This window comes from Carettochelys insculpta, chromosome 6 (genome assembly GCF_033958435.1).
Source record: "Carettochelys insculpta isolate YL-2023 chromosome 6, ASM3395843v1, whole genome shotgun sequence".
Lineage (NCBI taxonomy): Eukaryota > Metazoa > Chordata > Testudines > Carettochelyidae > Carettochelys > Carettochelys insculpta.
The window spans coordinates 29,554,981-29,573,241 of record NC_134142.1 but is presented as its reverse complement, the minus strand read 5'-3'; the positions used below and the strand labels follow the sequence as shown (position 1 = coordinate 29,573,241).

Here is an 18,261-nt window from a genome sequence, read left to right as displayed (position 1 = left end):
ATGCGCGGAGAGAGGAGGTGTTTCCTGGTCATCCGTTCGCATGAGTGCTAAACTCTGGTGAATTTCAGTGAGTGAGCATATGCGCACAAAGCCGGGTCCTTGGGATCTCTAATCATGAAGTCTTAAGACACCAAAACACAGAGCCTCTGCCGCTGCTTTTTAGGTAGATCATTCCAATTTTGAAAAAAGGTATTAATTTTTTTATTGCTAATCATCTTCACCTGTAGGGTGGGGAAAAAAACAGGGGAGATGATCCAGGGAGTTGGAAAGCTGCCAGAGGGCGGGAAACAAAGAAGGGAAAATGAGATAAAGGCAGAACACACTACAGAGAAAGGCACACAAGGAAGCAAAAGAAACAAAACGAGGCATTGGCAGTTGTCCAAAGGTAAGCAAAATTTCACACTGAGGGATACACAATGTGACAAAAGGATCTTGAACAAACGACATGTCTTGGGCTTGTTAATATAACTACATAGAGAAAATCCATGCACCTGAGTGCCACACTTATACCAACCCAACTCCTAGTGTACACAGTGCTGTCACTAGGAGGGCTTCTCCCATTGAGAGGACTACTGACTCTTCTGGAGGGTGGACTAAATCTCAGTACTGCAGCAGCTTTGGTGCATGACTATATGTGTAGTGGAAATAAATTTAAAAAAATAACCTACCATGTTCTAGCCTTAATCTTTGTGCATTAATCTCACTGGGGCTGAGGGTAGCGCCTTAGTCCTGATTCTATACCACAGCTCAGAGACCATAATTAAAAATATGAGCATCCCTTTCCAAGAATTTGTCCATCACTCTTGGTCTAAAGAGACTGCCCAGCACCAGAGAAGAGAGTTGAAAGACTTTACCTTTCTGAAATTGATTTTCTCCATTTAGACAGACTTTGACATGACAGGCTACTCTCCAGTGTCTTCATTTGTCCTTCATCCGGCAGAATAAAATATGCTTTACCATTTTCTTTGTAATCCATTTGCACCACGGTGCTAGCCAGCTGCTCATCATATGCTTGTTTGCACGTGCCCATCCGGAACATCATAGGGACTTTAACAACTGTGTTTTGATCCACAAAGAAGTCACTCTCTTTAGTGTACTTCGGATTGAAAGTTTTATTCCAAGTGGCTTAGGATTCAGAAAAAGAGAGAGTTACCAGATGTTCTGGGAGGAAAAAAAATCCTCTCTTGGTATTAACTGCAATAGCCGCATTTGCCTTTAGATCTACACTAATAGAGGATCTGGTCATAAATTGATAAATCAGAATATATCAATTGTAATAGGCGCATGGGGGACTAGCACTGGGTTGGAAGCAGTTTAAACAAACCCAGAAGCTGTTATGTAGTAAAAGGATGGTGCTTTCACCTTGGATACCCCAAATACCTGTCCTCATGTCAGAAGAAATTGCCAGACTATTCTCAGGGAGGAGGCTTAACACATTCCACAGTGTCCTAACGTGGGACACTGGACTGTAGAAGTGTAGTTGATCCTGCATGTCTGACAGCAATTTTCAAGCAACTGTGAAGCTCTGCGAGGCCATCACCTTAAACAAGAGCTCTTCCATGGACTGCAGCCAAGGGGAAGAAAGGGATCTGCTGGGGTGAAAACTGCTCTGTGTAGTCACACACCTCAGATAGATTGAAAGGAGGGTGAGTTGTAAGGCTGTTTTGTAGGCCAGATCTACACTGGCACTTTAACGCGCTGTAACTTTCTGAATGATGGATGTGGGAAACCCTCCCCCTGCTTCTGAGCGCAGCAAGTTGCCATGCTGTAAAACCCCAGTGTGAACCAGGCTACAAGAGTGGGAGCCATGTCCCCAGCACTGTTAGCTAATCCCCTCACTCAGGGAGTTTACACAGTGCACTGGGACGACTCCCAGCACTCATGTCATGGCCATACTCAGTTTAAGGTACTGCCACAGCTGCACTTGAAACTGTTTAAGAGTAGACAAAGCCATAGGGATAGGAGCAGGCACAGTCTACTTATGACTTTTCCCGCTCAACTTATGTTTTGGGGGAGTGTTTTAAAGTTGATCTGCTACCCAGGCAATGTGGTGACAAAAGGTGTTTACTCTGGCTTTCAGGTTGCTTGGTATTTGCAAAATCCCTTGCAAAATGTACTGGGTGAGCAGGAAACATGGGATTTTCCAAAGCTAATAGAGTAGTCAAAATAAAATCAATCTTCTCTAAAGCACTCAAAGCGTTTTCAGAGAAGAGTCTTCTCAGCGAGAACTTCCAAGCCAAAATCCAACTATTGAATCTCATTCACTGCTACCATAGAGCTGGTAAGCAACAAGAAAAACTGCAAAACATGGCACGAATGTTTCTTATAATAAGCAAAAAAATTGTTCCCTGTCTTCCCCACCCTCTGTACTAAAAAACAGCTGAATCAGTTTTGTTTAGGCTTTCCCAGCTGTTGGGTTTTTCAGAAAGGACTGAATGACTGGAAGCAGAGCATGAGAAGGCATTCAGCTGTGCTTCCACGATAATACTATATGTTCCTGCTGGACAACACTTGGTATCTGTAACTTCCTTTTCTTTGTATAATGCACACATATATGTTTACGTTTTGGGGGAATGTTTCAAAGTTGTTAAAATGCCAAAAATATACCGCTTTCTTATAAGAGTTTAGAGGTAAGGTTCCTTGAGTTCTAGTCCCACGCTGCCCTTAAGGATACAAAGTAGTGTGTGTTAATGCCTAGATATTTGGTGATGGGGGGAGGGCTTTGAAAATACCTCAAATAACAAAAATAAATCTTGTTTAACTTAATTACTGAAGTGGCTAATTTCATCAAACTAGAGATGATCCCCAAAACTAGCATCTCCCGCAGGAAGTTCTGAGACCCTTTCTGCCCGAATTAGGACAATGCCAAAATATCAAAAACATCAGAATGGAAAGTTCTGAAACATTTTGGATGCAGTCTGCTGTCATATCAAATGTTATGAAGAACAGAGGTTACTGTAAGTATGGTTCTTGGTAGTTTTCCATCTTTTTTCATGGCAAATTGGGGTTTTGAGTGCAACCATTTTTGTGAAAAAATATCTTCTTTCTGGGAAAACTTTTGGGGAAAAACTGGACCCTTGAGCATATTTTGGTATTTCAATGAAACGTTGTAAAAGTAATTGAAATTTTCTGCGGGGACCAACTCCTGTTTTCTGACCAGCTCTAAGATTTTCTACTTTTTCATCAAATTCTTGGACAGCAAGATTGCCCTGCTGGGTAAAACTGGTCTAGCTGACTAAACCCTGGACTGAGAACAAAGTTCTCTAGAATTCTAATACCTGCTATGAGTCTCTTTGATGCATTGCGCAAATCATTTAAATTCTACCCTTTGTTTCCTCAGCTATAAAACTGGCACAATAATACTTGCATAGCACTTAAGGGTGTCATTATTATTAATTAATGTTTGTATGGAGCTTTCAAGATATAAAGAGCAAAGCATCCTTCTTTTAAAGAGGTGAAAATTGCTACATTGTGGCAGCAAATTTCTCCAGAAGCAGTGAAGCCACAAACATGAAGTATGTAATTTTAGAGTAAGTCTATGTGTTAAAAGAAGTCTCCAATTTTTTTTAATATCAGGTCAGAGTCTCCGGGCTTCTCAATAACAAGGCAGGGTTTTGGCTTGTCATAGTTGAGGGAAATTCCATAAGTCACAGTATTTTTGATAAGTCATAGGCCCAAACCATGATATATTCAGGAAACTATTACTTGCTGTTTACTCAGAGAAAATTCCTACTGGCTTCACAGAAAGTTTGGTTAAAAACTGAGTAAGAATGTCAGACTTTGGCAGATAGATTGCATATTGGGGACATTCATTAATTCTTCCCTCTTCCTGTATCCAAACTCAAATATGCCTGGGCTTCCCTTCCTCTTAGATCACTGTCCAGGGAGGTTTTGACACAAAAATTCTTTACACTATTCTGCAGTCAAAAGGAAATCCAGGGCTTGCTCTTTCCAGTGGGCTGGACAATAATTCCTCTCTGGACTATGAGAACAAGTAAAATGTAAGGGTTTTGAGGTGGGGAGAACATGCCCGATAGCTAAGTCACATGGCAAACAAAAAAGTTACAAATCGTCGGGTGAAACCCTCATGACAAAAAATGCCCACAAGCCTCCACCTCAACAACTCAATTTAAGCTATAGTGCACTATGGAAATGGAGAAGAGTCCCTGGGACTCCTGGGAGACTGGTACAGAGGAGGGGACAGAAATATTAGGACAGAAAACCTTTATAAAAATATTCTAAAATTTCAGATTCTTTTCCAAACCAAACTCAGACTCTGAACCAATCAACATTTTAGCCCATTCTTATTTTCCATGTGGAAACAATAGCAATAGTTTGAATTTTAAGTTTAATTCTTCACAATTTCTTTAAAGTAAAAAAAATAAATAAAAAAGCAGTTCGTCTCAGGGCACAATCATCCATTGAAAGCAAACATTTTAAAAAGAGAAGGAATCAGAGTGGAACACAGGATCTAAACAGACAAACTACTGGTTTTGCTGGGAGTTCGTTCCAGGTATGGAACTGAACATTGTGGCTGGAGACATCTATTATTGTACCTAAATATCCATTTTAGAACATGTGTTACAGTCAGCTGTACCTTCATATGTGAGATATAGAGGTTTTTAGTTTCTATATTCTTTTATTGACAATTTTCCTCTTATTGTTCTAAAGCATAATATTGTCCTAAACTTATGATTAAACCCTACAAATCTATGTAAGTTATACTTTCACGTCTGTTTGATTCTTAGAGTGGGCAGAATCTACTTTTTTTTTTTCTTTTTATGCACTGCTAAGTCTGGAAGGAATGCCTACTATCTACTAACCAAAAGTCTGTCTTGAAAATGCTATTTGAGAGATGAGTAAAGATCTTAAAACTAGAGAGGTACAGATTGAAATTAACTTTCCTTGAGGAAATTGGGAGGGAGGACACAGCGTTGGAAGGACAAAACACGGGGGACCACAAGGGTCAGATAATCTAACCCCCAGCCATGATGCACTGCCACAGCCTTCTGATTGGGATGGGTGACTGAAGCCCGTAGCTGCCAAAGCCTCCTGCCTTAGGGTGAAGTACCAAAGTCCCACTTACCCAAGCATGGAGGCAAAACCCAAAGGGCTTCTGCCCCAAGCAGGGATCCGCCTGAAGCCCTGGAGCTTTGGCTCTGGGTCCAGGAGGCAGGACTAGAGTTTCAGCTTTGGCGCTGGGCTCTGCAAGTATAACAGTTCTGACAACTGTATTAAAAAGGGGTCCCAACCCACTCTGGGGTCCCAACCTACAGTATGAGAAGTGCTGGTCTAAACCATCCAAGACACAAGGCTATCCAGCCCCCATCTGAAAAACTCCAGTGAAGAGGCTTCTACAACTTCTCTAGTCAGTCTCTTCCATTTTCCTACTGTTCTTACTTTTTCCTGAGATTTAATCTAAATTTACTAAACTGTACTTTGAACCCATTCACTCTTGTTCTGCCCTGTGTAGCAAGAGAGAACAGCTCTTCTCCATCTTTTTTTATGGGAGCCTTTCAATATAGTTTATATACCCTTTCACCAGAAAAAAATATTTTAAATTGTTTACTGATTTGGAACAGCTCTAGCCTGAATCAAAGAATGGAAAAAAATTCACCCAAATTTGGTCCAAAAAAATCTATCAATATTTTCCATGAAAATATACTGTCCAGCTCTCTATATAATTAACCATGTGAGTAAAAGGCTAATTGCAAATCAGGCTGTGATGCCCACTCCCAAAACAGTACTGCAAAAGGAAAGGTGAAGGCAAGCATTGTCACAAGGAAAGTAAAATAAACTGTGGCAGGATGCCCAGTAAATTTGTCTTACCCTTAAGGTAAATGTAATTAACAAGAAGAATTTCTGTATCTGGATTCACATTACTGAGCAGGTTGATGATTCTCCCACGTGTTTTATTCTCTATGTATTCATTGATCTTCTTCTGAGCTTGTTTGGCATTCTTGAAATTTTCTAAGAAAGCTTCTCCTTTGTAAAAGTCTTTTAGATCATTTAAAAATTGTAGTTGCAGTTTCAGCTTTTCTTCAACAAAGAGGACATTCCCAATATCCAGCTGGAAGTTAGCGCTCTGGCAGTTTAGCGTGCGTGTGAGATAACGGAAACCTTCATGTACCTCCCTTTCCTGAATCTCATTTGCTTTAAAGCCAAGCACTCTATGAATTTGTTCCAGGGTCTCTGATTTAGCACCCAGTGTCAGCATTGCCAAGGCGGTGGAGATGCTCAAAGGAGAGAAGAACACGTTCTGGTTGTTTCTCTGAGAAGAAACCTCCTTATAAAAGGAAAACGCAAACTGGCAAATGCTTCTCTCTACTTTATAACCTGCCATATGTCCATTTGCTGGACCTACTTGGTCTCTGTTTCCACCATTGTTAATTTCAGGACTGCTGTATGTAGAATTAGGTTGGCAAAATATATCAGCATGAATCCCAGCAATCAAAAAACACAGGTAGACGATTGACTTCATTTTACTAAAATGTTATAAGAAAAAAAAATTGTCAATAAAGCTTCATAATTTTCAACACATGGTCACCAATAGGAAGGAAATTCTTAAGAACCGAAACACAGTATAGAGAATGCATAGCGTCTGTGGCAAAAGGGTTAAGAGGTTCTGCAATACTGTATTCATGGAAAACAACGTCTGCAATATTACTGAATGAATAGTGGAAGAAATTATGTTAAAATCCATGAATATAGAAGACAGAAGTATCTTAAAATACACCATAATTAAGCTGTAGTCCAAGGATATGGCTACACTACAGTGATCTGTCAACAGAAGTCACTGTCAGAAGAGATTTCCCAACAAAACTGGGTCGGCGAGTATTTGGTGTCTGAGTTTTGATCAATGGACCAAATAAAAGCAAATAACAGTCTTACATATATGTTAACCCAGGATATGCCCAATACAAAGCACTCCATACAGGTGATAATGGTTTTTAAAATAAAATACCCTGAATGAACTAAGGTATTTTCTAGGATTACCAAAGGGGTCTAAGGAAGTTAGTTGTGGTTCCAATGCTGAGGTTCCCTGGGAGTTTGGCATCTTTTTGGCTTAATTTGATTGCCTCCATTGTCTTGCGCCTTACTTGGGGCATTTTCCTCCACCATATTACATCAAAGGCCATAGAACCAGCCAGTTGAGAATGCTGCTCCTTATCTTTTCATAGGCTGCTAGGAAATGCATCTATAGCAAACCCATGTTCAAGCACCCACCATGACTCCCATCACATCAACAACATATTTATATTTGTCCTAATTGACTTTACAACATCTCCACCTCGTTCTAGCTTCTCAGACTCTGCCTCCAGGCACAATTCCTCTGTTGTCAGTACACGAACCTTCTGTACCCAATTCTGCATTCTCCAAAAACCTTTGTGTAACCCTCAGCTCTTTCTCTTTCAAAGTCTCATGTTACATCATACCTTTGCCTACTTTCATCACCATTTCCACATTCATGACCCTCTCTATTTGCTCTCCCTCTGCCTATAGTGAAAACACTAAAGCACAATGCTTTCACATATTCACTATGCAATCTCCTTATGCCATATGTCAGTAATATGACTTGCTTCTATTATTTAACTACTTAAAACATTTGGTGATACACTTTATCTGAAAAGAGCTATTGCATACAAAGATGTTCTGTAGCTCAGATTTTTGTAAATGTTGAGATTGAACAAAAGCAACCTGCGTATGGATGGAATAATTCCACAACTGATTAGCTATAAACCAACGTGCATGTAGCAGAGGGAATATGGATGACAAGCCTCCGAGGACCAAAACATTACTTACAATGCAATCAACGCAGTCTTCTTGTGTTCCCCAGCTCTGCACTGCTCCTTGTTCTGCTGTTTATGCTGCTGAACATACAGCAAGGCAAACTCTAGTAAATGCTAATTAATTCATCTAAGGCCTGTGACTCAGAACTCAGTTTCAAAGATGAGCTCAAGCAAGCAGTGGTGAAACTAGTTTTACTGGACACATAATTTTGCTGAACATACTTGTCCTATATTTGACTGTTTATATTATTCAGGACTGTCTAAGTCTCCCTGATGTTGTGAACTGGTTTCCCTCAGACCAACTGAATATTTATATCAGCCACCCATTCCTGCCTCAGTTGTTGAAATTACTCTTCTCTTTTTAAACAAAAGAAGCCATCAAATATAATAGCTCCTTCCAACACCTGGAGTAAGGTTTGGCACGGCTCTTCAAGTGCTTCGGGCAATATGCCATAAGGTCTATATTAGTATCCAGGGACAATTTGAAGTTGCACGAGGTCACTGAAACAGGCATGATTTTGCCCCAATCGAAGTCAAAGGCAACACTCAGAGTTGTTTCTGGTGGGAGCAGGGCTTAAACCACTCAGCCAGATCCTTAGCCCTGCCAGGGTATTGGGACAAAGCAGCCATAAGCCCAGCATCAAGAGGAACTAGAGGGTTCCACTCTCTACGGGAAAATCCTCTGATAGCACTGAGTGGGGCAGGGGCTCCACACGCCATAGGGTCTGTGTGGTCAAATGAAAGAGGGCATCACCGGGATGCTGCTGCATTCAGCTGATCCCGTTATAAGAGTGGTGCTTGGGGTCCATGGGAATGTGGGTGCCAACCTGAGCATGCTCTGTCTGATGTTGAGGACTAAGCCATTATCTGGTAGGCCAGGACTAGGGAGCAGACACTTCTGATTCTGTACAAGTGAAGCTGAGTTGGCTCAGAGAATTCATCCTGATAAGTTTAAACAAGTGCCAGGCTCTAAAGCTTTCCCATAGAATCTAATATGGCAGAATCAGACATAAGAGCATGACACTAGATCCTTCTCTGCATCTTTACATATAAAAATGATACAGTAATCCCCCAGGATGCACAATTTTGATTTGTGCTTAACTCACATTAGCACAAGTTAAGTGCAAATCGAAAGCGCTCCAGCCACTGGTTCCCCCTGCTGGGGGAAGCAGGGAAGAAGCACCATGGCAGCGGCTGTCTGCTTGCCGGGCTTCCCCAGCTCCAGGAAGCCGGGAGAAGTCGCACCTGGCTCCCAGAGTGGCAGGTGGCTGGGAGCCAGGCTGCCGCCTCGTCCCTCACTCCCCTCCACTCACTGGAGGCAGGAAACTGACCAGGGCTAGTGCCCTCATCAGCTTCCTGGCTCCCCCATGTTACGCAGGAAATTTGATTTATTGGGGGTTGCCAGAAAGCAACCCCCATGTAAGTCAGGGGTCTACTGTATTGTTTTAAAGAATCTATTACTGGGAGGATCCTACGTAACTTGCTATTTTTTACAATTTCCAACTCAGGTGCCATTAAAGAGAAAGACAGACTATGGTCAAGGCACTGGACTGACACTCAGGAGACAGGCTTCAATTCTGTGTTCTGCTGAAGACTGCCTGCATCACCTTGGGGAAGTCACTTAACCTGTCTGTGCTTCAGGTCTCCACTGGCAAAACTGGAAAAATAATACATCATTACTCCCAATGTGTGTCAGATTGGGCTACATAATTTGTAAGCTCATCTCTGACTATGCATAAGTACAAAGCATAATAGAAGGAAGATCTGATTCCAGCTGGGGCCAGTAGGTACTTTTGTGGTACTACTACTACTACTACTGCTAATAATAATAACAATAATAAGAAGAAGAAGAACAACAACAACAACAACAATTTTTTCTAAGGATTATATAAACACTACGTTACGGCCTGACCTGTGGAATGTCAGACAGCTTCAACCTCCACTCAGTTCAAGGTGACTGGACCAATGAGAGCTGAGAGTGATTAGCACCTCACAGCAGGTACCCAGTGCCTTGCAGAACTAACTGCTTAAAGGAAAATACAAGTGGTTTTTGGAACCAAGGCCTGAGAAACAGAAGGCCTTTTCGATGCAAAGCTGATTCAAATGTGACGAATCTAAATCCCACAAGGGCGTAATATTCACCTGAAACATGATTTTATTTTCTGTGCTGCTCATTTCATGTAACTGTTACAAATCATACTTAGCAATGACTTTTTAAAATTGGGTTGCAATTTTCATTGCGCAAAGATCAATTTCTGATGGAGGAATGTAACCCAAATTAAATACAGACGCTGTGATAATGACAACGTGATGTCAGTGAGAAAGTTATATTTGGACACACTTTGACCACACCTCGCAATGTGTGCCGGAGGAAAGCTGCTACATTCAGCACATTGTGCCTGTGCACACTGAGAAGACAAGAATCAATGCTATTTATACTTAAATGCTGGGAATGAGAATTTCCTGATACTGATACAGCAGCTCTGGCCGTCTGTATTTAAGTTTCAGATGGGATAATCCCCAGAATCCAACTACCAGGGGCAGAGGACAAGGAAATAAGAAATGGACACATACCAGCTTGATACTAAACTCTGGAGAGCTGATCACTAGGAACATGGATTCACAATGATTTTGACCATTTCATTTAATTTTTGAGACCTGATAGTCCAAGTTTAGGCTGGAACTTTCCAGGGATAAGCTGCTAATAGTATAACATGGTTCTCCCACAGCTACTTTGTCTACACTTCAGAAATTTCTGGAAGTTGCCACTATAGCTACCATAGGTCCACCCCACTTGCGATAGCAACCACAGCAGCCATTGTGTAGATGGGCCAGCAACTGCTGGGCGTGTTGTGTTGATTGGATCAGCTCAGTGCTCTTTTTCTAAAAAAAAAAAAGGTGCCAGTACTCACCCCTGGCCAGGGTGCAAGGAGGGTACCCGCCAGCTCTGCAGCTGGGAGCAGAACCCTGCCAGCAGCCCCAGTTGTGAGAAACCCAGCCAGGGAGGAACATTCCTGTGGTGCCGCCAGTACATAGTACCAGCATGCACCACCAGAAAAAAACGCCTGCATCTGCTTTGAGAAGCGTTCAGTAATGCAGGAATGCCAGCAAGAGATCTATCTACACTGGGGCTGACTTCCAACTTTGAGATCTCCAGTGACCCTGACTCAGTACCAGCAAGAGAGGGAAATTTTGACAAAATTTCCTAATTAGATGGAACCAAAAAGTTTCCCCTTTAATTGATGGTAAACCCAATCCACTTAGTGTCTTAGTGCTGTCAGAAGAGTCTCTTAATCTGGAGACTGAGGAGGCTGTTAGTTTGTTGTCTCTTTGATATTAAAGCCCTTCCTCACAAGCTTAATTAAAGAGGGAGGCAACAGTACTTGACAAGAAAACTTACACCAAACTGCACATGCCGGGAGCCATAACCACTTTCTCTTGAAAAATATACTGTCTCCGGATGCTCAAGTAGAGCACTTGGCTTCTGTAATTTGCAAAGTGTGTGCACATACTAGCTGATGCATGCTGGTGCATTATAAGGCAACATTTGCCTCTTTTGAAGTATCTCCATGTGCCTCAGGGATGCTAACTTTGTTAGCTATGTTAAAGCAATAGTTGGAGATAAATTAGGTGGGAACTGAATCAGAGGCAGAGAAATAATTCCAGTCTTTCCTCCAGTTTGGTTCTGGAATTTTAACTGTAGCCTTCACCAGCAAATCATTGGCAATGTTATGACACTACTGAAGGTTTCCTCTGTTGCTTTCGTGTCTATTTCTTCTTCTCAGCACTCACCTTTCTTTCTTGCAGAAACCCATTTCCAAAATATAAACCTTTAAAATAATTCTTGTTGTGTAGAACTTGTCAGGATGGCACATTATAGCATCCTTATATTGGAGGAAGCTATAGAGAGAGTTATTGGAAGCATCATCATTATCTCCATTTTACACATGGGGAAACTGAGGCAGTGGGCAATTAAATGACTTTCCAAAGGTCGTGCAGAAAGCCAACAGCAGAACCAGGATCCTGGCTCTCAACCCTGTGCACTAGACCACATTCTCTGTCCCAAATGAATCAGATCAATTTGTTTTGCAAAACAGTTTTGGCAACAACCTTCCAAAATACGCCAGACATGGCACCGTGTACACTTACTCCTACACAGTGACAGGCAGAACTACAATAGGAATGGTGTTAAGCATAAAACAACTGCTCAACTGAGTGTATTCCAAGAGGGAAGGCCTGCAGAGTGCTGGCATGGTGGAGCACAGGTTCCTCAAGAAAATGACTGCCGTGCTCCTCATTTCAGTAACATGGAAGGTGGCTCGATGCCATTGCTCTGGGCACACCTAATCATCATCTGCAGCATGTCAGCATATAGACTGCAGGCACCCTTCCACAATGTCTCTGTTGGCCATTCCTCTGCTGAGCATGTGCACAAGCAGTTCACCAGGTGAACACGTTCCCTCTCTGGCACTTACAGTTTCAGCGTAAGATAAAATCTAGGGCATATTCCTCTCTCAGTTACCCGATATACACACATACTCCACATCACTGATTCCAGTACATGGGGTACCCGAGACCTGAATTTGGCACCAAATATTTCCAAATGTCATAAGGAGAGAAGCGTGCGTATTGGAGAAAGAAGACAAACATCCCGTAGCTTTGTTTCTCCAGAGACCGAAATCTGCCCAACACACCTGTCCCTTGTATCTCTTCCATCAATGCATAAACCAGCCATTACGCATGTTTGTGTAAAAATTTCCTAACATAGGGCTGTGGCATGAAAGAGAATAACAATGCTATAGTTACTCAACAGCTGTAAAATGAAAGGATCCTTAGCAGAAGCTGCTAAATCAGGAGTTTTGGCAGTTTCAGGAGAGAGGGGAGTACAGAAGGCCTTCATTCATAAAGGTTTTGCTGGTGGCTATTGTTCTTAATCCCGTTTTAGGGTCTCATCTAAAATCCACTGAAGCCAATGGGAACCCTTCTTGTTGACTTCAAAGGGCTTTTGTTACATCGACAGAGAACACAGCTTCCTGTTAGCCCACATCGCAAACTGTAAATTCACAAACGGGCTAGCAGTCCACGAGCTGACTGTGCTGAATCTCTGTGTGTAGCAGGTGGTGGGAACTGACATGGACAATATAGGGCATGGGTGCTTGCACAAGAAGGTCTCTGACAGGGCTACTGGAACAATTTTTCTAGTAGGGGTGCTGAGAACCACTGATGCAAAGTGTAAACCCTTTACATAATGGAATCCACTTCAAGTCCCCCCGCACCCGTTGTTCTAGCACCTATGGTCTCTGGTTTGTGGGCTCAAAAGGGGAGCCAAAGCTGAGGGGCCCATGTGTGAACCTGTTACACCAGGGTTATAGTTTGTTGCAAAGTTTATAGACATTGCCTGGAAATTCCTATGAGACTGCAGTGTCCTGTTCTGGTTTTTATGGAGGGAGACGCTGGCCCAGAACCCTTGGAAGTAAATAGGGAAACTTCCATCCTTAATTATTTTTTGTCTAGGATTTCCAGTGGGATTTAGGTGCCAAACTCTCTTTTCAAAATCCCAGCCTTAGTTTGCAGTTTTGCCTACTGGGATGGTTTCCCTGAATTACACATTGCTTTTTTGTGTGGGTTCCTGGCAGCCAGCAGCCAGACTGCCATACACCCATGCAGACAATATGAAACAGACAAATGGCAGACAATACCACTAGCTTTTGTTCTGAGATCAGTTCACTGATTGTTGACTCCCGTTCACACACAATAGGATAGTGTGGTTCCATCTCCTACCTCAAATCATATTAATGACCATCTCTAGATTCATTTCAGGGGTAAAATGCCATATTCCATTCTTCTCTCCTGTCAGTTTTAAACCATTTGGAAGGTAACTGGGGTTTCCTTTAGATCATCTAAAAATACCATTCCAGTTTTCGCACTTTCCTAGAAAGCCCTGTGACTCCCAAGATACCCATTCTGGGAAGAGGAGCAGCACTGTCAGCAGCCCCTAACCCTTCACCTTCCATGCCTCAGCTTTAAGAAATGAACTTAGAGAAAACAACTCAGGGTGATGTTTCCAAAAGCATCTAAGGCCAAGCCTATGCTGCAGGGACTACAGCATCAAAGTTATGTCTGTGGAGCTTAGAGCATCTTTTTTCCATCAGAGTAGGACCTCCCCTTCCATAAGTGATGGTAGCTAGGTTCATGGAAGCATGCTTCCAACCACCAAGCTGCTTTTACATCAGGAGCTGGATTGGCATAGCTAAGATTCTCAGGGTTGTGGATTTTTCACATCCCTCAGCACCACAGCCTGTGGTGGAAAAAGTGCCCCCAGAAGTTACTTGAGTAAAAGTACAGATACGTTGGGGGGAAGGTAGTTAAGTAAGAGTTGAAGTATCTTTATGGAAACCTACTTGGGTAAAAGTACAGAGGTGTCATGTCTTAATTGTACTCAAGTATCCAGAAGTAAAAAGTAGGCATCTCATGGAAATCTCTGGTTAACTATCCGAGTTAGGGCTCCATTATTTTTCACACACACACACATATATATATAGACACACGCACCCCACATAATGTGCACTTAAACTCAGAGGAACTCAGTGGGAATATTGGTCGGCCCCATGACCCTAACCCATTGCAATATTTTACCCCTGTTCAGGATTTTAAAGAGGCTTGTTGAAATCCACTTTTTTATTTTTTTATAACTTTGTTTAATGTGTTTTAAGCTTTTTGTCTTTTTTATAGTTTCTGTAATTTAACTCCTGTATTTAATTTTGTCACTCTTTACCTTTATAAATGAAGGCTATGGCTACATTGAAATTTTGGATTTGCAATACAAATGCATAGCGAGTGTGTATATAGTCTATACTACACATATATACATACACACACATAAGTATATATACGTATGTGTATATATGCATATATACTTATGTGTGTGTATGTATATATGTGTAGTATAGACTATATACACACTTGCTATGCATTTAAGTGAAGAACAAATCCTGAAAAAATGTAATTGGGTAGTGTAACAAAGTATTTCCACTTAGTTACTTTTCACCTCTGAGCATAGGTATGTTTTAAATGTAGCTCAGGCCTAACTAACTAAGGAGCTGAAATCGCAGAAGACAATCAGTTTTCAGAAGAGACCTAGGCACTCAAGAGACAGAATCTAACAATCTAAAGATGCAGACAGGGGCCTCAAGGGATTTTCAAAAGTGCTTAAGCAGGTTATGCATCTAATCGGCAAAGGCACTTTTGAAGATCCCATTGTCAACTAGATTTACAAGAGGAATTTAGACATTACAACAATGAATGGACATCTTGACACCTACTAGAAAATTCACAGTTGTTCAAGCATAGATGCCTAAGAACGGGAATCACAGAAGCCAGCATTCTGAGTGGGAAGCTGCCCAAACTAGCCAAGAGGAAATGCTGAGGACCAGGATGTGATTTAGACCTTGTCTCTCAGAGGAAGAAAGGCACCTACCTCTGAAACACATGGGCTATGGCTAGACTATTGTTGCTATTCTGGGTACAAATACATCCTGAAACAGCAATTCTGGGGCTAAACACCGGGCTCCAAATAGCAGCGCTATTTCAAGTGTGGTATCCAGTTTCTGCTACCCACATCATGAGAAACCTCAAAATAGCTCCTTATTTACAACTTCGATGCTGTCCAAAGGGCACTGAGTTAGAAATAAGGTAACTTGAAATAAGGTAACTTGAAATACTTTATGCAATCTGCATTGCACAAATTGCATACGTTATTTCGAGTTACGGCTACAGTGTAGCTGTAGCCATGGAGATGTCATCTCCACTCACATCCATGCACCCTCTCTTGGAGTTAGGTGCCCATGCCAGGTCAGATGTTGCTTGAAAACAAGCAAAAAAGACATGGAGCTAGTGGCACTGGTAGTTGTGTTCTTTCTCCACCACTAACCCCAGAGCAAAAAGCTACACGTTTTAGACAAAGGGTCAAATTTTCAGCCTACCTGACACCTGCTGGTATCAATCTGGGTTGTTAGGCTGCGTCTACACGTGCACGCTACTTCGAAGTAGCGGCAGTAACTTCGAAATAGCGCCCGTCACGTCTACACGTGTTGGGCGCTATTTCGAAGTTGAAATCGACGTTAGGCGGCGAGACGTCGAAGTCGCTAACCCCATGAGCGGATGGGAATAGCGCCCTACTTCGACGTTCAACATCGAAGTAGGGACGTGTAGACTATCCGCGTCCCGCAACATCGAAATAGCGGGGTCCTCCATGGCGGCCATCAGCTGGGGGGTTGAGAGATACTCTCTCTCCAGCCCTTGCGGGGCTCTGTGGTCACCGTGGGCAGCAGCCCTTAGCCCAGGGCTTCTGGCTGCTGCTGCTGCAGCTGGGGGTCCGTGCTGCATATACAGGGTCTGCAACTAGTTGTTGGCTCTGTGTATCTTGCACTGTTTAATGAAAGTGTGTCTGGGAGGGGCCCTTTAAGGGAGCGGCTTGCTGTTGAGTCCGCCCCGTGACCCTGTCTGCAGCTGTGCCTGGCTCCCTTATTTCGATGTGTGCTACTTTGCCGTGTAGACGTTCCCTCGCTGTGCCTATTTCGATGTTGGGCTGAGCAACGTCGAAGTTGAACATCGACGTTGCCAGCCCTGGAGGACGTGTAGACGTTATTCATCGAAATAGCCTATTTCGATGTCACAACATCGAAATAAGCTATTTCGAAGTTGGGTGCACGTGTAGACGTAGCCTTAGAGTACAAGCAGGAAGCACTGCGATCTAATAAAGTATCATAAAATAAAAGCCCATAAAATACTATTTGGAACAGAATTTTGAAATAAAATTCAAAATACAGAAAGAAATATTTTCTGAAATTGAATTTTTTCATCAATTCTCTTTTCTGGGAAATTTAGAAAAAATATTTGCATTCACTATGAGCTGGGAGAAAATGGAAGAAAAAAATTCACATTTTGGAAATTCTGAATGTTTACTAGCTCGGCTTTTAAGTGCCAAAAGTGCTATTTTTTCCACTTATATTGTAATGATTTTTTTTCATTTTTCTAATAGTTGGGTAGAACTAAGAAAAAAAGGATAAAATGAGTGAAAATACAAATTCACAAATAGAAATGAGGGAAATACAGTTATAATAATTAGATCACCAAAATATGTATTGTCCACTAATCAAGGTTTTGCATTATGTTTATAACAGATACCTTATATTTCAAAAAACCTGGGTCTCCTTACCTTTCCCCCGCAATTCAGTCAGTAGGTAAATTAAACTGTATTTTTTTTTTTCAGAATACCTGCTCTAAAGGTTACTCCTCCTTGATCTGGCATGGTTGGGACTTCACTGGTCCCAAACAAGAGAATTTTCTGGAACAGGAGAGGTCACCTCCACAGGTCCCCAAGCCTCCCCCCCCACCACACACACACACCCACACACCCACACACACAGAGGACTGCTTGAGGCCCTGACCCATGCCGCGGCAAAGAGCTCCTGCCCGTGCTGCCCCATGCGGGCCTGGTGGGGGACGCTAGCTCCAGTTTTCCTTCCTGCCTGACCAGGGATGTTGCTGGGCCGGAGAGTGCTGGTTTTAGGAGGTACAACCTGTAATACCATACCAAAAGAGAAAGCTAATGAAATAAATAGAAAGGGTTAAACAAAAAGTGGAGGTGGAATGACAGCAAGCAAGAAGAGGAGAAAAAAGTAAAGGAAGAGAAGGGGAAGGAAGGACGGGATGTGGGGCAGAGAGGGGGGAAAAGATTGTTTCTGAAAATAGGAATTAGCCACCAACTCATATAGCTGCTTTTGAAAATTTTATCTTTGATACATGATACCTTTCAAATAATATATAATCACCACAGGACTAATAACTTACAATAATTCTACCACCACTCCGGTCATTTTTTGTGTTTAAAAAAATCACCTAATGTAATACATTTTCTGCAAAGACAGGAAAAGCCTCTCAATTGTCATACTATGTCTTACAGTCTTTAAATACTTTAATGACTTGCATAGAGCCCCATAAACAGACAGACTAGGGGTGTCTTTCTTCTTTCCATGCACACAGCAAAAATCTCTGTCTGACTTCTTAGTAAATAGCTGTTTATATGTTAATGAAAAATCATCTTACAATATCTTACTAAAACAATATTTCCTCAAAATAATGCTAGAATTTAAAAATTTTTTTTTGCTTTAGACAGAATATTAGGTCATAGTCAGCACCTCCTAAACCTCTTGTTTGTATGCAGCTATTTGTTTCTCTGCATATTGCATAGAAACTGTCAACTAGTTTTAAAGGGCATGGGGAAATTCTACACCCAAGTATTTGGTTTAGACACAAACATAGCATGTACAGACACAATCTGTGTTCATCTCTCCAGATGCCACCATATTGGCATGAAAAATCATCATCATCATCATCAACAGCCATGGGCTCAGCACCCGTTGGTGTTCACTACCTCCTTCACTATTTGCTTCCATCTTCCTCTGTCCAG

General features: G+C 42.0%; 1 protein-coding gene across 1 annotated transcript in view; it reads right to left on the bottom strand.

The window, feature by feature from the left end:
• The window catches only part of LOC142014612 (alpha-1-antitrypsin-like), a 33,799-nt gene that overhangs the window by 4,127 nt on the left and 11,411 nt on the right, over window positions 1–18,261 (bottom strand). Inside the window, exons 3-4 of the mRNA XM_074997474.1 lie at window positions 5,830–6,485; window positions 855–1,125 (exon numbers count right to left, since the gene is read on the bottom strand). Coding sequence (XP_074853575.1) covers window positions 855–1,125; window positions 5,830–6,485 — 927 coding nt within the window. The remainder of the gene's footprint in view (window positions 1–854; window positions 1,126–5,829; window positions 6,486–18,261) is intronic.